Source organism: Agelaius tricolor, unplaced genomic scaffold, assembly GCF_023055355.1.
Source record: "Agelaius tricolor isolate 1412-34295 unplaced genomic scaffold, bAgeTri1.0.p SCAF_10, whole genome shotgun sequence".
Lineage (NCBI taxonomy): Eukaryota > Metazoa > Chordata > Aves > Passeriformes > Icteridae > Agelaius > Agelaius tricolor.
Window position 1 is genome coordinate 11,631,876 of NW_027269270.1, and position 19,262 is coordinate 11,651,137.

The following is a 19,262-nucleotide window of genomic DNA, read 5'->3' on the forward strand; positions in this document are numbered from 1 at the left end:
AGCTGGCACAACAGCTGCCCAAGGGACTTCTAATCAGCAAACATCCACCCTGCACAATAACCAATATTTAATTTTGCAGCAAGTAGGACAGAAATTGCCAAGACCATTGTTTCCATGTTACAACTGAAAATAAAACATGCAGCTCTAAACTCTGTGGTGCGTGCCACAGCCACTGCCAGCAAGTCCTTAACTGCTGGGAACAGAAGGATATTACTATTATTAATAGGATATTAATTTGCAATGGTGCTTCTATATGTAGCTCATGTTAATTAAAATGTACAGATACTAGCATTCATGGATATTTTGGAGGTAATGGGAGGCTAGATCAGTAAACTGTCTCCTTTGCTCTAAGCTGTTAACAACTGCCTCACCAGTTGCCAGCAGGACAAGGGGCAAAAGTAAAAGGCTTTGACAGCCATAAAGAGCATTAGCAATGGCCTGGCTGCTCCCACCACCTGTGCTGGCTGCCTGCTCCTGAGGGCAGCAGGTTGCATAGGCACAGAGATAGACTTTCCTGAGTTTGCAGCTCCCAGTAGAAACCTGTCCTACAGTAAGAGCCTAAGGAATGAAATGACAGCTTTTCTGTGTGCTTTTCAAAACCATCCTGTCAAATTTGTAAAGCAGCTTGCTGGTGTAGAGCAGGAATATGAAGCATAAAAAGCAACAATTCCCTATATTATAGTAACCTCCCCCTCTTGGCTTTCTTCCTAGACTAAGACATTTTTTTCCACAGGTTGCAATGCTTGCCCATATTCCCATGTAAGAGGCAGAAGGCATCTCTGGACTTTATGCATGTCCTCAGTGTGTGGGTTGAGCAGCACTGACAAGCCCCTGTGCTCTGCTGCCTGGACTCCTGAGATTGGTGACCTGAACAGGGCAGGCACTGGCTCAGCTTCCCCCGGGCTGGCAGGGACAGGCCTGCGGCTGTGACTGCAACCTTGGGCATGGCCAGCGCAGACTCCCCGCCTCTGTCATCTTCTCTTCTCCTCACAAAATCTGCAGAACACAAGAGTGCAGAGAATTCAAATCCCTGTCAAATGCAGCTGATTTGGCCTAAGGGCTCAGAAGATAGTTCTTGTAAGAGAAAGGGAAAAATGGCCAAAAGTAAGCGGGAAGGGTGCACACCCTATGAAAACAAGTCTTCCTTAGGAAACCAGCCAAACAAGAACCAGTGACAGTGCATGCCAGACAAGGTGTGAGGGCAGAAATGGGAGAAAACTTCATTTCCATCTTCAAATCAAAATAGATTAAAATTTCCTAAGAGAGCTCTACTCCATGAACATTCCCATACTAAAAAAGGAGCTTGCTGCACAAGGATCCACAGTTGGGCTGATGAGTGTTGCACTAAATAGCCATAGCTGGGCTCTCTAAAGTGACAGACACACACAGAGCAAGGAATGGAAACCTACAGACTTCAGCAAACAATGTGGCTGTGACCTCAGTGTCACTCCCAGCAGTGCATTACAAATGCCTCAGAGTGCCTTACCCTCCTTTCCCTCCATGCTCAACGCATTTCCTTAACTGATGAGTCAGGGTGGTTTTTTTGACAGCAGTTTTGAGCAAACGCAAACTGATCACTGGCTCTCTCTCCAGCACACTGAGCCATATTCCTCTCCTGTATCAGTCATGGACTCCTGAAGCAGGCTTGATCACTGGCCTGGACTGAGTACAGCCTATGGGTGCAGGCTAATGGAAAATTCATAACAAATTATATGGAATCACTCCCATTTTTGATTCCTGTAACTGGGGAAGGGGCTGTTACAAGGCAGTTCAATCAGCTCCAGCAAGGCAGAAAAATTACACTTGGGAAGCTTTTCTAGTGTTTGAAAGCTTCACTCCTAAAGCAGATCTTCATCACCCAGTTATATTCCTTGTTCAGTTTCTAGCAGGGACAGTGCTATCCTACCGTATTTTCCAAAGAAGGCAATAACTTAACCTTCGTTTTGCCTCCTCTGCACATCCAGGGATGTTTTAAAACGAAAATTCTTTACCATGCTGACTTCTCCAGAAGGTTTAGGAAACATCTGCAACCTTCAAGAAAAATAGGCCTTTTTGCATAAGCAGTGAAGCAAAGCCTAACACGAATTGCCATCTGGGGACATGACCAAGCTTTAGTGAAGTGAAGGTCAGATTAGCAAGAGCTTTCTTGCAGTTCATTATAAAAATCAATTCAAGAGAGACAGGAAGCTGAACTGCACAACTCTCCCTTTTCTGCCCAACATCTCTGTATCATTCTACCCCAACAGGAGCTACAGTGGGGGGCATCTGAATCTCTACAGCTCCACCAAAAGCAGAGATGACATGCTAAACCCAAGAGCAGAATTTTCTTTGTCTGGTGCCCAAAGAGGATGGCATCAGCTGTTAAACCCCATAAGAACTGACAGGATTGCATTCAGGCTGGCACACCTCAGACAAGAGCAAAAACATTTTTAAAAGAGCAGCAAATTTCCTGACCTGGAAGGTACATCTGTAGAAAAAAAGAACTGCAGTTACCAGTGACATGAACTCTGCACAAGCAATAAAAAGTAGCTGTCATGGGAGGCACACACTCTTGGCCTGCTCTGTGGTGCACAGGCAGCTGTGTACAGCTTGAGCAGACACAGCTGCAGGCTGAGAAACCCCTCACAGCTGCTGGGTGGGAAGGGGGCTAGGAACTGCAGCTAACAGAGAAGTCAGGCATATGGAGAAAAGACTTATGAAGATCAGATTAAGAGAAGAGAGGGAAAAAGCACAACATGAACAGTAAGGCAGATAGCAATTACTCCAATGCCATGATGGGGTAGGAGGTTCCTGCCTTGCAATCCATTCAGTGGGGCTCTGAATGGAGCTGTCCTATGATTGGCAAAAAAAGAAAGGAAGAAGCAGGAAAAAACATGTGAATATGCAACATTGGATGCTTCTTTGGCGAGCACACATTTTGGAGGAGGAAAAGGATTCTTTGAAAGGCTTTTAAGTTATTAAGTACAACATTAATCTAGAGCCCTGTGAAATCAGCACTCTTCACTACTTGCATGATCAGTCTTATGCTGACCCAGTGCTGAATGAATTGCAAGCATCTGTCAATTTCTGTTCATTGGATTAGACACTGACCTCAGAATTTTCAGATTAAAGACTCCCTTTCTTGGGGCTTTGTTTGGTAGGTTTTATTTAATTTCATCTTATTATTACTGATACTTCTGTTTTCTCAGGAGCCAAATCAATTTTATTCCTCTTGGTTTACTAGCATTTCTAAATCATCCTTTTTCTTGCAACCCCACAGCATGGCAAGATTACACAGCATGAGAACTAGTGGTGCTATTCCCACCCCAGTTTATTTCTCTCTTTCTCACACTCACACATACTTCTCACAGGATATATCTGTTCTTCCTGACAGATATAGCTCAAGGGAGGGAAAGACACTTTGAATAAAAATACCTATATATAGAGAAAGGCTTTGTCCTTGTGTCTCCAAGGTCTTATCTAGCTAGAATTCAGGAAGAAGCATTCCACTGGATAAGAGGGGCACTCTTACCCAGCTCTGGCTGCTATTGGAAAGAGGCTGGGTTAACCAGCCCGGCTAGTCTTTGACTAGCTGACACCCAGTAGTTCATCCCCACACCACTGCAAGGTTTTGTTGCTTCCTTTGCAAAGGTTTGGCCAGAAATCCAAAAGCAAACATGAAAAAGACATATAGATTAAAATCTACTTTAATATGACTACTGGTTGAATTAGATAAAGTACCCAAGATAGGCATGAGGTTAAGAATATGGAAGGTAAAAAAAAATTTTCTGGATATAAAATTCCTTGGCTGAGTAAACATGGTGCCAGTATGATTCTTGTTAAGACCCTTGCTCAGAACTTCACTGCTGGCACTTTTAACCCCTTGTTTTGCTTGCTCTTAGCTTCTCTTAGACACTGTTATCCAGGCTTCCTCCTTTGGTGAGGTTACCAATTCATATTTTGCCTCCATGACTTGTCCTTTCACTGGGTGGAGATACAGTTTCCTTACCAGGACACTCAGCAGAACTGTGGCCACCATATAGGCAAACCTGAGGGAAAAATCAGGAGAAAAAAATGAAAACCTTGCTATGATGTAAATCTGCCAAAGGACAACAGCCAGCTTGGACAGGCTGTCCCAGCAGTAACACCAAGATGCTGGAAGCACCTTCTCTCCTGTCTGCCACAGAGACTCACTATGACCTCCTTCCCTATGCTCACCTCAACTCTGGGCACTCCTGGCTTCCTGAGAAACCCAACAAGGAGAGGTTTTTCATGGCTAATTCCTCATTGAATCTGTCTGGGTCAAACCTATAAAAGATGAAACACATTAGGGTTTTCTGAGCAGGCACAGCATCCTTTCCCCAGAAATGTGCACACACACAGAGAAAAGTAAAAAACCGGAAATGAACCAGAGAATCTCACTATTTGTTCTCTCTGGGTCATTCCACGCAAATGGATGAAGGCAATTGTGCATCCATTCCATCAATGTTCCCAGCTGGTCAGCTGTGTCCCAGCTTGGTCAAAATGCTGACAAACTGAGGTAGTGTGAGACAGGGCTGGAACTAGGGCACATCCCCAGGGCACATGCAATCTCATTTGTCTCTCTCTCTCTGCCTCTTTGAGTCCCTTCCTTTTTCACTTCCAAAAATATTTCCTTTTTCTGCTTGCCCCTCACCGTTCTCTTCAAGCAGCTGGTGTGTGTATGTGTATGTGTATGTGTATGTGCTGGGGGAGGGAAGCCAGTGACTCATTGAAGTGAGAAAAGTGGTTTCCAGCTTTAGGATGGTAGAAGCTGTGAGAAAACTATTATCCAGGGCTGGTATGAGTTAAAACAAGGGAAACTAATAAAATAACATTCAATTTAAATATTAACCCCCCTCCAAACACAAAATTTGATGGACAGAAGATGGTTCTTTTAAACCTTTCTGCTAAATACTTCAAGTCTTCACTTCCCTGCTTAAACATCCAAGGTCTGCTTCTAACAAGGTGAAAGGGCATGTGGGTGCTGATCCTTAAAAAAGGCAGCATCAAACTTACATTCCCCCTGAACTAAAGTGAAAATTACAGATTTTGTAATAGGAGAGAAAAATGCACCTGCCTAGCAAAAAAGCAGGGAGGGGCAGTTTTTTGTACAGAAGGTGAGTGAAAGGATCACACAGAGCTGGTCTCCTACTTCTGTTATGGAAATCTTCACGTACCTCAAGCTAAAGTGCGAACCCAGCCTCCCTGAAACAAACATACAATGTTCATAGCAGTCCTCAGTGTAGGTCTCATGGGGTCTCAGCAAAGCTGAACACAGTTATGACCTACCTTGGGAGGCAATCCCTGCCAAGGGGCTCATAGACTGGTGCATCAATGCCTGACCCCTTTCTAAAAAGTGTAATTGCAGGAGAGGACAAGTGCTGTTCTAAAGGCTTTATTCTTTCTCCTAAAACTCAGCTGTCTGTTCTCTCTGTCTAGAATAACTGACCCACATTTTTTGCAGCCCAAGTGAAGTAAATCAGATACAGGTTAATATTTGCCACCTGGAGGTCACAAGAAGCTACAGTGATTTTTTTCTTTAACCTCCACTGGCCTAGATCCACTTCAGTTTTCACAGACAGAATGAAATACTGAGGCAGCATTTCCTTTCACCCTAAAAAAACCAAAACTTCAGACTGACATTTCCTCCCTCGCATCCTTGTTTCATGATGACAAGCAGTGATTCCAAAGCCATTCAAGTCACTGTTTCACAGAAAACCTTTAACAGAAGTTACCAGCATTAGCCAGGGAAGCTCTGTAAAAACAAAAAAGTTTTTACTAGACCCTAACACAGACATGCACACACACAGACTGGAGCATCAGAGGAACCTGATTTTAACTGCCCCATAACCATGCCCATGGAGACAAAACAAACCCAGACCTTCATAAACTTATTTTCTTACAGACTCCCTTTCATCTCCAGAATCTGCTTAAGACAGGCCCTGCAGCACAAAAGGCTGTGCTGCAAGATCTAATTTAACAAAGAAAAGGAATTAGTTGCAATTACAGTTGATTCTACATACTTGTATGGTGATGGCCAAGATGAACTATCCTGCAGCATCACACCAAGAGCATAAAGCACAAGTGTCTGCAAAGAGAATTACAACACATCAATGAGGAAGGAAATGCACAATTAAAGACACCTCTTGACAGCTCTACTGGATGATGATTCTTCTGTAGACTACTCATATTTAGGTGGATTAAAAAGACAATTATGCAGTATTCATCTACAGATTTTCATAATCCATGCCCAGATGTTAGGATTTTAACTTCTAAGAATCATGCTGTTGGTGGTTACAGAGGGTGTGACCCCATTTCTCTATGCTTACTGAGATGTATGTATGGAATACTTTACCCTCAGGAAGGGAAGGTGATATGATGAGTGATATGATGAAGCCTGAAACAATGTTCTTTTATGCATAACTAAGTTCATAGGCCCCTTCAAAAGCTTACTCATCCAAGAAGAAAATCTGCTCAGCAAGATAACATGAATTTGCAGAGCCTCTCCCACAGAGGAACTGCAGGCAAACTTTGAGCTAAACTGTACTTTCAGATGACAGAGCACCTGCTCAGGTTCAACACTGACAGAAGAAATGGTCTTCCTGCCTCACCCCTGGTCTGGAAGAAGAGGGAACAGCAAATTCACCTACAGGAAAGGAGTGGCCTAGCGCTCCCAGCACTGCCCTACCTCTTTAGGGATAGTGTGCTGGTCGACTCTGCCCTCCAGCTCCTGCAGCTGTGCAGCAATGGGAGTGAGCTTTGCTGTCCGCACTGTTTCACACAGGACCTGCCGGCAGTACCTGCAACAGTAACCCTTGGTCAGTGCCAGTCTCACAGAGAAGCTTGTCCACATCCTTGTGGCAGCAAGCAGAGCAGAGTCAACTGCTTTATTTAGAGGCACTTCTCTTCTTTTTTTTTTTTTAACAAGGAGTCCCAACATCTTTGTAAGAAGCATTAAATCTCATTAATAGCTTTTATAGAAGGTTATTGGAATCCCTCTTCTTTCAGATTTTAAACCAAACTAAATCTGCTAAAATGCATGAAGACATCAGTCCTTTTCCTGTACCTCTCACTCATACAAGAAGAAGCAAGAAAACCACACACACAATATTCCCTAAAACCCTAACACTAGTCCAAATACAAAATGCACCAGGTTGCACCAACGTAACAAATGCAGAAAACATAAAGGCACACTGTTGACCAGTCATCATTACTTGCAGCCCTTTGAAAAGAAGATTGGCCCATGCTTTCTCTCTAAATATCTCTATATCCAACCATGAAAATGACTGATTACTTCTACTACTAAAACTAGGACAGACACCAAACAAGACAGTGAGCAAAAATTTTGGCCTAGCAGCCAGGGCACTGATTCTGTGCTTTTCCTCTGCTGATGAACCTAAAGGGTTTCCTTCAGACACCCTAAAGTGAGCACCTTGGTCCCTGTGTCTGGAATGCCAGCAGATTCTCTCTATGTTACAAGTCATCCTGTGGTTTGATCACTTCCAGAAAGAAAAAAGGGAGTAAGCAGCTTTTGGATGCCTTCTCCTGGCCTAGTGCAGGCTAGGCATCAGATTCCACATGAAACACCTGTCCCCACCACATGACACAGCCTTCCTCTGCATTCCTTCTATAGGACCCACCTGAGCTGCTCCATTTTCTCATGGGTAATTGGTCCCTTCCCCAGAACACGGTCCAGCTCCTTGTAGAGATTCTGCTGAACATCTTCTGAGGTTGTCAGGAAATAGACTGCCCAGGTGCACACTGGGGAAGGAATCAAGACAAAACTGGACTCAGAAAATTCAATCCTTTACAAATGGCATTGAGTTTCCTTACTTCCTATATTTTCAACATTACTCTTTGGCCTAAAAAGAAGGTGGCCTCTGTTCACAGCAGGCTGTGCTGATTCTGTATTCAGTAGTAGGAACAGAGGCTGAACTCCTCTATAGCAAGAGGCCCTGCAAGATTCTCTTTCTGATGCTATGAGGAGCTTTGCAGGACACTAAAGCACTCAGTTCCACAACTCTGGCAAAAGGACCCCACAGCCCAGCAAACCCAGGGGAATCACAGCTATTACACCAACCATGCAAATGAAAGGCTGGTTTGTTCAAAGCTTTAGAAAATTCCCTTAATTGGGGGTCTTCCCTAGCACATCTCAGGCCAGTGCTCCAGACAGCCAATGCCTGAGGCTCCTGAAGGGAGCTCTCTGCAGATGTTGGCCAGCACTTGTCCCCCTACATCTATTTTTTGAGGTAGTTGAGATTATCTTCAAATGCAGAGTGAGGAAAAAACCCTGCATAAGAAATAAGTGTGTAGGAGGCAGTTTCCCTAAAGCTACAAGGAAATGTTTCTAGCTCTCAAAAATGTCTATTCATGAGAACTATCTGGAATCTTGAACTTCATGATCCTTCCAACTCAGAATATTCTGTGATTCTGTGAATCCGTGTGGATTCAAGCCCTTAAAATCACAGACTTCCTGGAGTACCTGGAGAGGATATTCTCTGGAGAGAATTACCACAGTTGTCTGATTTACTTCCCATTTTCTAACATCTAGATGCATCTTGGAGGTTTTCTTTGGAGTCCCAGCCCCACTGGCTGAGGTACAAGGCCAGATAATCGTCCCTTTATTGTAAGGTATTTTACACAGCTTCAGTTTATATTTTTATTTGTTTGGGTTTTTTTTCATAATCTTTGCATAAATCCCAGAGTAGCTTCTTTGAAAGTCCTCCATACATGGAACACACCTATCCTCAAGAAATTCCAAGCACCCAGACACATGCTAGCAACTCTTTCTTCCTATATGCCTGAACCTATTTTACAACATGATCTTTGCAGCTTATTTATTTTGGTGTTTTTCTTCATCAAATTTAGCATCAGTTGTCTGGGGTTAAGAATGCAAGCAAAAAGCAATGAGGAGAAATTCTAAGGTCCACCATAAGTCTGGAAAGGTTGTCAAACACAGCTTAGGTTCAGCTCACTAACTGTGAGGCTGTGCCAACAGTCTGATGTAAAAATTAGCTTCTTCTATATGTCTGTAGCTCAGGAGAAAGAATGATTAATACAATTTTTTATTAGCCTAGGGTAAGTCTCATGTCATCACACACAGTTTTTGGCAGCTGAGTGCAAGGATGGGAAGCTACCTACAGTTACTGTACTTACAGTTAGCAGTGATTACACATCCTGCCAAAGAGAAAATCATTGTATCTTCCAGAATCTAGGAAAGAAAAATCTACTTCAGGGAATGAAGTTCATAAGACTGTAAAGAGAATAAAGAAGTAGTACACTCTCCACTCAAGCACATTAAACCCCTTTAGTGCAGAGAGCAGGAAATACATCTAGAAGTCATAAACTGAACTCTCTGTTGAACTTCCACTGAATTGCATGAGACATGCTTAACATTAACATACTTCTGGTTTATAAAAATAGCTATGAAGCATTGGCAAGGAAATCTACCAAAGTCTAATGCAAGCAAACACTGCAGGAGTGGAGAAAACGAAGCAGAAGCCCTGCTTTGGTAAAAAATCTAAGCTAAGATGCAAGAACTTATATTAATCAAAGGCTACAATGTAATGAATTGTCCATCTGTCAAAACTCCATTACTGTGTAAGGAGGTAACAGTTGCACAGACCTGCTGGTCACTCAGGCTCCCCTGCAGCAAGGTGTCTATAAAGACATGCCTGTTGAATGATCTGCCTCGGCGCTCCTTTGTAACCTTCTTCAAGATGGATTCCATCTCCACCAGAGCTTTGGAAGAAAAAAGAAATGTTTATTTTAAAACCTGGTCATCCTGGTGCTGCAGAGAAGCAAATTCATCTTCCCAAGCAGATTTTCAGACCAGCTGTCCCTGCTGGGCTCACTTACAGAAGCAGGCTCTGTTACATGTTACTGTCAATTTGGAAGGCAGTATCCCCAGTTTAGCTGAAAATGCAGGAACCAAATAACAGAGGTTGCCTATAAAAAGCCATCCTTACAGGTATAACCAAGGTGTGTACTCTGTGAGCTGAAATCACGCAAGGGGAAGACAAGTAATGCTGTCAAACCATCAGAGAATGCATTCTCATCAGCCCCCATGAAAACACTTATGAGCCACATAACTCTGGTTACATGAGCTGCTGGTTACAATTACTGCAGCACCAGGACTGATGGAGCCCCTCTGGCCAGGGGTTCTACAGGCAGGGTGAAAGAGGATGGCCCTGCGCTAAAGAGTGCAGACACAGACAGAGGAATGGGGGGAAACGTGGGAGGGTCTTGGCAGAGTCCACACATCTGAAGATATGTGAGTGCCTAAATCCTGTGGGAACCAGGGGGAGGTAGGGACCTAGACATCATTGCCTGGCTTAAATGACCTATTGATGACTATCCAAGAAACATGGAGTAGAATTTGGGTCTGAAACTCCATTTATCAAGGCCCAGTTCAGGTCCTTTGTCTCAGAATTACCTTCCTTCCTCCTCTGTGCAGGAAGGCCAGCAACACTCAAACACCAGGGATCACTCTCTGGAGTTTGTGAAATTTTGTCCTCACGCATCATCATACTACAACTCAGGAAAAGTGACCATGGGAGGAACCCATTTCAATGGCACAGAAGTTGTCCTCAGGTTCTGAAACCCACAGAACCAGAAGCATAAAGAAGGAAACACTGGGTTTGGAGGATTTGCAAACAAAACTTTAGTTCCAGATACCATCTACTTCAGTTTAGCATCTTATCAATCAATACTGAAATGGCTTAATTATTAACAAAAAAGACAACCTAAAATTAAAATAACTTGATATAAAATATATTAGAAATAAAAGTACTGCTGTAGCAGATCTAAATCATGTTATCTTGCAAGAGCACATCAGAGGCTATCTGATGGTGTATCCAACAAAGCAGCATCTCTGTACCTGTGTCTTCCAGCCTGTGAGTGACTGGCAGGACAGGCCCCAGATGGTGCATCATTTGAATGCCCATATGGGCCAAATCCAGGGGCTCCATCTGTCTCCACCTAGCACAGCTGCTTGCCTCCAAGAGAGGTCAAAAGTGGACACAAGGGAACAGAACAGTAAGGGAGGAAGCACACCCTGATTCTTCCCCTCTATCACTCTCCAGACTGGACAGACCCTGGAACTAGACCTGGAACTAGAGTTCTAGTCCTACAATTTCTCACATAAAGAAAGGCAGCTTGGCACTCAACTCCAAAACAATGATCTAATCTGACAGTAAGTACAATGCATCTGGTAGCTTATGACATGATGAGCAACTCTATAAAGAGAAGCCAAAACAACTGGGCAAATGAAGTGCTTTCACATGTTAGCTAACTCCTAAGTATTAATTAGAGTGAGAGAAAAACCCTAATTTTGGGGAGAAACGTACCATCTTCATAGTGCTTCTTCCTAGTCATGTTTTTGTCAAGAGACCCATCCAGGAAACCTTTTCCAATCTCTGACCAGATCTGGAAGAAGGAGAGAGAGAACAGCACCATCACTTAACACAGGCTTAGACTGCTGGGACTATTCTATTCTTCCCTAGTCAGGAAAATGAAAACACCAAATAATATTAGGGCTTCCTGTCAATGTGGAACTGGTCTCTTTAGGACACCACATCCCATTTCCCACTATGTCTATGATAGCTGGAATTAAGCTGAAATTAAACAACTATAATTACAACTGTAGAAAAAAAGCTATGGGAATTTTAAATGGGAGATGGAACTGGTTCTTTCCCACTCTATCACCAGCATGTTTAGCATCCCCACATGTGGATACAGGTGAGGTCTCCTCAGATTTTCCTTTCTCCATAATGTCACAGAGCCTTCAGAAGATCTTCAAAAGGGAGAAATTCCACTGGCAGTTCCAACAGAGTTTAACTGACTTAGGTACCAAAGACCTCCCAACTGCCATTGGATCTGGGTTCCTGATCCCCATGGATCCTCTAGAAACACCTCAACTCATGACAGCAGGATCAGCAGTAGGATCTTTCTAACAGTTTAGAGTGTTAGAGACAGACCCCTCAAGCTCATACTTTAAAGTCTCAGCAGTAGCTTGTACTAAACTGTACACAGGTACAAATTCTGTGTTATCAGTTTGGAAAGATTGGATAGGAGCTTTCCTGGCTCTGCAGGACACTTACTGCATCGTGGTGCCTGCGGAATCGGATGACTTCCCGGTCATCTTCGAAGCTGCTGCCCATAGCTGTCTGTGTGACAGACTTCATGGCAAAGCCCAGCATGTGCTGGCAGAGTGGCACATGTTGTGCCTCAGGGAGAGACAGCCATTTGGCCAGCAGCTCTTCTGACAGCTTGAGAGGGAATGAACCATTAGTTAGCAGTAACACCCGCAGTCTATTTACCAAACACACCCTGGACACATTCCCACCCACTTCCTAAGGCAGACCACACTTTCATGGCTATGGAATAATGCTAAACTCCTTCCAGGTTTCTTCCCATTGTTAACAGTAACATTTCAGCCTCCAATCTTCTGCTTCTTTCAAGGCTCTCCCCTAACAAGGCAACTCTACCCTCCTCTCTTGTTCCCTCTGTCACAGAAGAAACCTTAAACCCTTTAATACAGACAGAATAGGAAAGAGATTAATTCCTCCAGAATAGGAAAGAGATCATACTTTGGCTGCTGGACTAAATCAAAATCACCTCTTTGTGGCCCCAAAAGCTGGTTTCTTGCTCCATCCTCCTGTCCAGGGAAATATATCTAGAATCCAGGTGCTTCAGTATCTTTAACTACATCTGGTATCTTGGCATAAAAATTAAGCAAGCTCCACCCTTCCCCCAGCCCACTGGAGCTAAGACAACGCAAATATTCACACCATGAAAGGCAGAGGCTGTTTGCTATCTCAGATGCTTATAGCCCCAGCACTAATTTGAATGCAGGTCCTTTATCCTAGTGATCATTCTCACTAAACCTTCCCCTGTGAGCCACACAGGGCTTCTCTGCTGTACAAAGGCAGTTACCTTCTGGATGAGAGCAACGTTACTTTGCAAGGACTTGGTCACACCGTTCTCATACAGTTTTCTCCTCATGTGGCTCTCTCCTGTATCCCCATTCAGGCTGGACTGGTACCTCAAGAGGGATTTCAGCATTGTCTCAAAGGGATCCACTGAAAGCAGAGGAAACATCATTCAAAAGTCAAACTACACAGGGCTGATTAAAACAGCAGCCTCTTTAATTAGATACTGCTACTTCTGGGCAGTGAGCAAGGTGTGGCTCCTTCCCCTACAACAGCCTCTCTGGGGTGTCAAGTTTCTCTTGCTCAGTGTGGGCTGGTACCTCACTAAGTCTTTTTCCTAGGGCTGATTGCCATCCTGTGATCAGCTCCTCATGCAGAGTTTGCCTGCTGGCTCTACCAAGTAACTCTTCAGTAAAAATGCCTTCAGAGCTTGTTCCCTGTTTGCCAGTTCCCAGGTGGTTGTGCCATCGACTTGGTGACAAGAGTGAGTGTGGCATGGTCTTTCCCCTTCTCCTCCAGCCTGACCTGCAGGCTCTTTAGCACATTCCCTTCACATGCGGTGTGCCCTCCTGCCCTGAACATGGTCATGCACTCAGGATATACCAGCTCATGACAGACTTAGCCAGAGGCTGCTCCCGACACTCCTTCCCTTGCGTCACAGACCCAGCAAGGTCTGTTTGATACCCTACTGCTCCTGCAGGATTTCTCTTTTGGGCACTGAGTTCCCTCTTGAGGAGCTCTTCCCAAACTAGCACCTACCTGTCTGCCAGCGCTGCCTCCAGAACAGAAGCTCTGAGCTCCTACAGAAAACCATACCCCACTTAGCTACAGAATGCTTTCTACTGCTAACCACCTTCTTTCCATCTTCAATCCTTCCACATAGACACTTGCATCAGTGTACAAACTAGACAAAACCACGTCACTTCCCAATCCATGACTCATTTCAGTTAGATTTTTAACTCTGAATTTCACCACCAAGGACCTCTATTTAATAAATTTGCTGAAGGATATTAGGTGTCAATGCAAAACTGTGCAATACAGCATGGCATATGTTTTTCCCTTTCTGTAAACCTTTTAGTGTGTCTTGTGGAACTGACAGAGTCTTTAAGGAGCTATTTGGAAGCAGCAATCAGGGTTTTCAAGAAGGATATTGTCACTGTTTATCACAGTCTGTTATTTCTCCCAGATGGAGAGTAAAACCTCTGAGGCATCAGAAAACATCAAGGCTGGGCTAGACACACATGACTTTACCAGCTGTGGATGTATCTAGGATTCCCCACAGAGATTGGGGCCTCATTATGCTACCAAGCAAACTTACACGAAGAGAAAATTCCCACCTGCAGAGGACTTACTACCTAAAGACATAAAAGCAGCTAACGAGGCCAGAGGCATGAATATGGTAATCTTTCCCAAATGTTTTTCTCTCACATCTTTTCCCTTCCAATGTTTTTAAGCTCTGCATCTCACCCTCTTTCCCACTTTGAATGACAAGGAGCATGAGCATGTGTCTTCTGGCAGAGCAGATGGTACCTGCGGCTCTCCACGTGGCGCAGGCTGTTATGTGCCTCTAGCTGCTGCTGACAATTCCTCCTCCAAGGTGCTTTGTCATGGAGCTGCTATTGATGCCACAGATCCCTGCTGACTGGCACTGGCACAGCCAGGCACAATACTGGGCAGCCAGGAAGACACATGGCAGGTGGCAAAGCCCACACAGAAAATCCGGCAAGCAGAGGCACCCAGAGAGGCTGGAGGATGATTAGAAGCAATGCCTGCTGAAACTGCAAAGTTTTCCTGCTGCATATGAAAGGAAACTGCTGGATTAGCCATAGGCTCTGGGTGTTTTTCTGCCAATGTCCCTGAACTAAACTGGCAATCCCACACCACTGATACACACTGTTGTGCACTCAGGGCTGCAGAGCCCAGGCTGCCCGTTTGCTGAGGGCTGGCTCTGTCTCCTGCTGTTTGGGAAAGGGCTATTTCTGCACAGCTGTGGGAGGCTAGTGACTCCACAAGGCACAAACTGCCTCTGGAGAGACCTCTGTTCTGCCAGCACTTGCACAGACTTCATCCTTTGTCCTTGTCTTGGAAACATCTCCAGGGTTACATTTTCACCCCTCCTAGTGACATATATCAAAATTTCGACTGTTCTTTTCACTTACATGGAAATCTCCCCATCCCAAAGACCTCAGAGTGCTGCCCTGGACACCACTGCAAATAAATATACAGAAAAGATCTAACTGAGATCAAGCACAACTGAACATCAGAGTTAGAAAGGATCTCTGGACCTGCACAGTAAAATGCTCACAGAACAGCAGTGAAGTCCTGCTCAGACAGGCCAGGACCCATAGCTCCATCTCCAGCATGCAGTGTGCTTCAGGTTCATTGCCCCAACCCAAAAAGCAACATCAACTCAGGAGAATTTTCCAAGTTGGTCTCTGAAGCCCCTGCTCCTGGCAATCCTGAATTAGTCCATCCTCTTCACATCCACATTGTTTATAGGCCTGAACAGCTTCCCCAGAGCCCCTCAGGGGAATCACCAGTACCAGCTACAAAGTTTTACTTCTTTTGAATTCCCCTTGCAAATTAATCTCAACCAGGCTTTAAGAGGCCATGAAAACATACCAATTTCAAACACTGCTTGAAGCCTAAGGAAAAAGTGTCTCCTGGCATTGGAAATGTTTATAACTATGAATCCAATTAGTCCAGCTTCAAGGCTTTGATGAGAAATGCATTATCTGCACCTCTCTCTCTCTCTCTCCCCAAGAAGTTTAGCCATACCTGTGACACACATATGAGATGAGAGGAACCTTTGTCTGGAGCCAAATCCTGTATTTCAGCCTTGGAAACCAAATGTCAGGTATCCATGAAGATGGATGGTGGCCTCAGGCACTCCAGCTGACTGAGGAATAGTCACATGGCTGGGTTTTCAAGTGGGGCTGAGGAGTCAGGAGTTGGATATAATGCAGTCCACTGTGGGCTGTCTCCTGTCCCATAGCACTGTGTGCACAGCAGAGATATGGGCAAGACCTCATCTCCAAAAAAACTACAGCAGAGATATGGGCAAGACCTCATCTCCAAAAAAACTACAGCAGAGATATGGGCAAGACCTCATCTCCAATAAAACTGCAGCAGAGATATGGGCAAGACCTCATCTCCAATAAAACTGCAGCAGAGATATGGGCAAGACCTCATCTCCAATAAAACTTCAGCCTGCCCAGAGCCAGCTTGTGGCTGAGACCCACTACAACTCCTGTTCCCACTCACCAAGAAAGGGCATAGAAAGGGCTTTGCTACAGCTACTCAACTCAGTTTATACCTCAATGCTTCAGGAAATATCACCTGTAAGATTCCTCACCCCTAATAAAGCCTGAGCACTTCTGGCAAGCATCAGTGCTAAAAGGAAAGCAGTGATACAACTAATATTGTTGCTCTGCCAGCTCTGAGGTTGTAAGAACCCTCCTTCTCAAGCCTGTTGCCATTATGAGGATCCCTTCAGAGGCTCTTTCTTCGTCTGGGCTGAACACACTTTCCCTGGCTTCTCCTGCATAACAGGCTTCCCACTCCTCTGAGAGCACTGGCAGCCTTAATTTGCACTTGCTTTATTCAAAATCATGCCTGAGTATAGAGGTCAGAGCCACACACAGGACTCCAAGTCTGACTCATGCTCATTTTGTGCAAAAGTCCTCTCTTTACTGAAAATCCATGACTCAATATATCCTTTTTTTTCCATGGCCATGTCATCCCATAGGCAATTCATGCAGCTCACTTTTTCTCCTCCTGCTCCTGCTATCCCAGCTCTCAGGGATATCCATCTCACTCTGCTGCCCGTTGCCAACAAAGGGTTCCAGAATAAAGCCAGCAGGGTAGGACACTAACATAAGATGGAGTATTTCATGTCCCCAACACTGCATTTCACTTTTCAAGACAATCTAGCCTTAATCCCCATTTCAAGTACCAGTCCAGTATTTATCAGTATCCAAGCAAATTCTGAACTGAATCCCTGACATAAGCACAGTTTTATCACTTTATTTGTCTAAAAATCTAATTATCAAATTACAGCATGCATTTCCCATTTATCCCCCATGCTTAAAAAAATATGTTTAGCCATTGGCATAGCAGGATACTAGGCTAGTCTGTAGCTGCCTGGGTCACCTAATTTCCTGCACTTAAGTCCAGGCACTGTATTTCTCTTTCTCCAATACTCAGATCCTCCAAAATTCAGAACATTTATGAGAACTTGCGTGTGCAGGGGCCTGTCACCACTTCTCTGAGCTTTGAGAAAGTGACTGTCTGCTTAATTTCTTCCAAACATACTTGAGAGCATTCAGATCTTTCAGGGTGGTTTTCCACCTTCTGGAGTGTCATCGTTATCCACTGTGTCTTGCTGATCCTTGTTAACTCCTACTCCTTTCCCAGATTGTCACCATTTCTTTTTCTGATTCTGTCAGGCAACTGTACATGAAGTTTACCCCTCACGACCCCAGTGTAAAGTGAGCTGAGCTATCTGTCTGTGCCTAAAGACAGCCTACAGGATCAGGTCAGAGGTGTGCACCCAGCACCTCTGTCAACCTTCTAAAGTAAAACTGGGAAAGCAAGAGATTGAACCCAAGCACCAACTGAGTTAACTTATCAAGTATGATAACCTTAGGAAGGAAAATGCCCACCTAAGAGGCTTAGGCCATAAATTAAAATACTCTCTTCTCATGACTAAGATGGTCGATTCAGCTACCAGTATCACCATCCACTTCCAATACTGGAAGATCATTAAAGGTTTTCACTACAAAATTCTACACACCAAAAAAAACATGAAAGGTAAAGAACTTCTCCAAATAATAGTTTGAAAAGCCTCCATGCTGAACCGTACAAGGCAGTTATCACAAACTAGCAGAGCTGTTTTCAGACCTAATTTACCAAAGTTACCTCCTAAACTGTATTTCAAGCTTTTAAAATGTATGCCAAGTGGCTACAGGATGTTCATCTTGCTCTATCAAGTGACTAATGAGCATGATGCTTTTCCTGAATGTTTGCCTGTAGAGAGATGGTAAAAGACACAAGCATACTGATTTCCTGATGGCCACTGGACAGCAGGAACCCTTGGTCACTGATATTCTAGCTCAGTAAGCAGGACCAAAGTCATACCTGAACCACCATGTCAGCTACAAAGTCTCACTTTCTTTCAATGTAGAATGAAACCCCAACTTCCTCTGATGCCCAGTGAGGCCAGAACAAATGGACTCAAGAGACAACGTAAAAGACACTTACACAACCGGTTGGGGTTAACATGCTGTTTCAGGAGATCGATGGAGCCGAGGCTGACAACAAGACGCCTTCCAAACCAGAAGGAGACCAGTGGCCCATATTTCTCATGAAGGTTGACAAGAAACTCATGTAAGCTGCTGCTGGCAATGATATCAGGCAGGTTACCATCCCTGAGAAACACAGAGGATATCTGGTCATGAATAGCATCCTCTGCCAATGCTGAACTTCATCAATGTGAGACAGAAACCACTTACTTTTCATCAGTTGGAGCCAGCCCAGGGATACCTGATGCTTGCCTAGATGCCTAGAGTAAAAGGAAATGCATCAATCTACATGAACTTCAGATTTTATACAGGTCCCACACCTTTCCGGCAGGAGAGATGAATTTTCCGCACCAATACCACTACACTACTTACAAACATGAAACAGGAGCTGGGTATGCTACATCCTGCAGGCTTTAAACCTGCTAAGCCGATAAACCTCAACTGTGTGCCTGGTGCCACTGGCTAAACCAGGATTATTCATCTGTTTAGATCAAATATGTCTACGTAAAGATTTAAAGGGTCACGTTTGCAATGTAGAGTATTACACACTGATTTGCCTTGGAGGCCTGCAAAAATACAAGGCGAGCAGAGGACCGCGCCTTTGGAAAGCAGGATTCAACCCGGAGCCCGTAAGGCAGGAGGAGTGCCGGGGCTGCGCCGTCCCGGGAACGCCATGCCTGCAGCTTCTCCCGCAGGCCTCTGCCACGGCCCGTCCGGGTCCCGGGCTGCGGGCCGGGGGGCATCGCCCGGGCCCAGGGGCTGCGACGGGCCCGGGGCTGCCTCGGCCCCGCGGCCGCTCGCTCTCCGCCCGCCTGCACCGGGGCCGGGCCGGGCCAGGCCGGGCAGGGCCGAGCGCCCCCCGCCCCATGGCCGGCAGCATTACCGGGTACAGGTAGAGCACGGCGCCCACGAGGATGAACAGGAAAGTGACGGCGAAGATGGCGAAGTCCAGCATGGCCAGGCCGGGGCGGCGGAGCGGCGGCGCCTCGGCCCCACCCCGGGGCCGCCGGCAGGGCAGGAAGGGGCG

At 45.0% G+C, this 19,262-nt stretch overlaps 1 protein-coding gene across 1 annotated transcript; it reads right to left on the bottom strand.

Annotated features, from left to right (window-relative positions):
• Positions 1–3,668: 3,668 nt before the first annotated feature.
• Positions 3,669–19,252, bottom strand: CYP20A1 (cytochrome P450 family 20 subfamily A member 1). The gene is made up of 13 exons (XM_071434775.1): positions 19,119–19,252; positions 18,446–18,495; positions 18,195–18,361; positions 12,937–13,082; positions 12,102–12,269; positions 11,349–11,427; positions 9,626–9,741; positions 9,157–9,211; positions 7,641–7,761; positions 6,689–6,800; positions 6,024–6,088; positions 4,198–4,287; positions 3,669–4,028 (listed from the first exon to the last, which is right to left on the bottom strand). The coding sequence occupies exons 1-13, from the start codon at positions 19,188–19,190 to the stop codon at positions 3,878–3,880; spliced, it is 1,392 nt and encodes a 463-aa protein (XP_071290876.1). The 5' UTR covers positions 19,191–19,252; the 3' UTR covers positions 3,669–3,877.
• Positions 19,253–19,262: the final 10 nt, after the last annotated feature.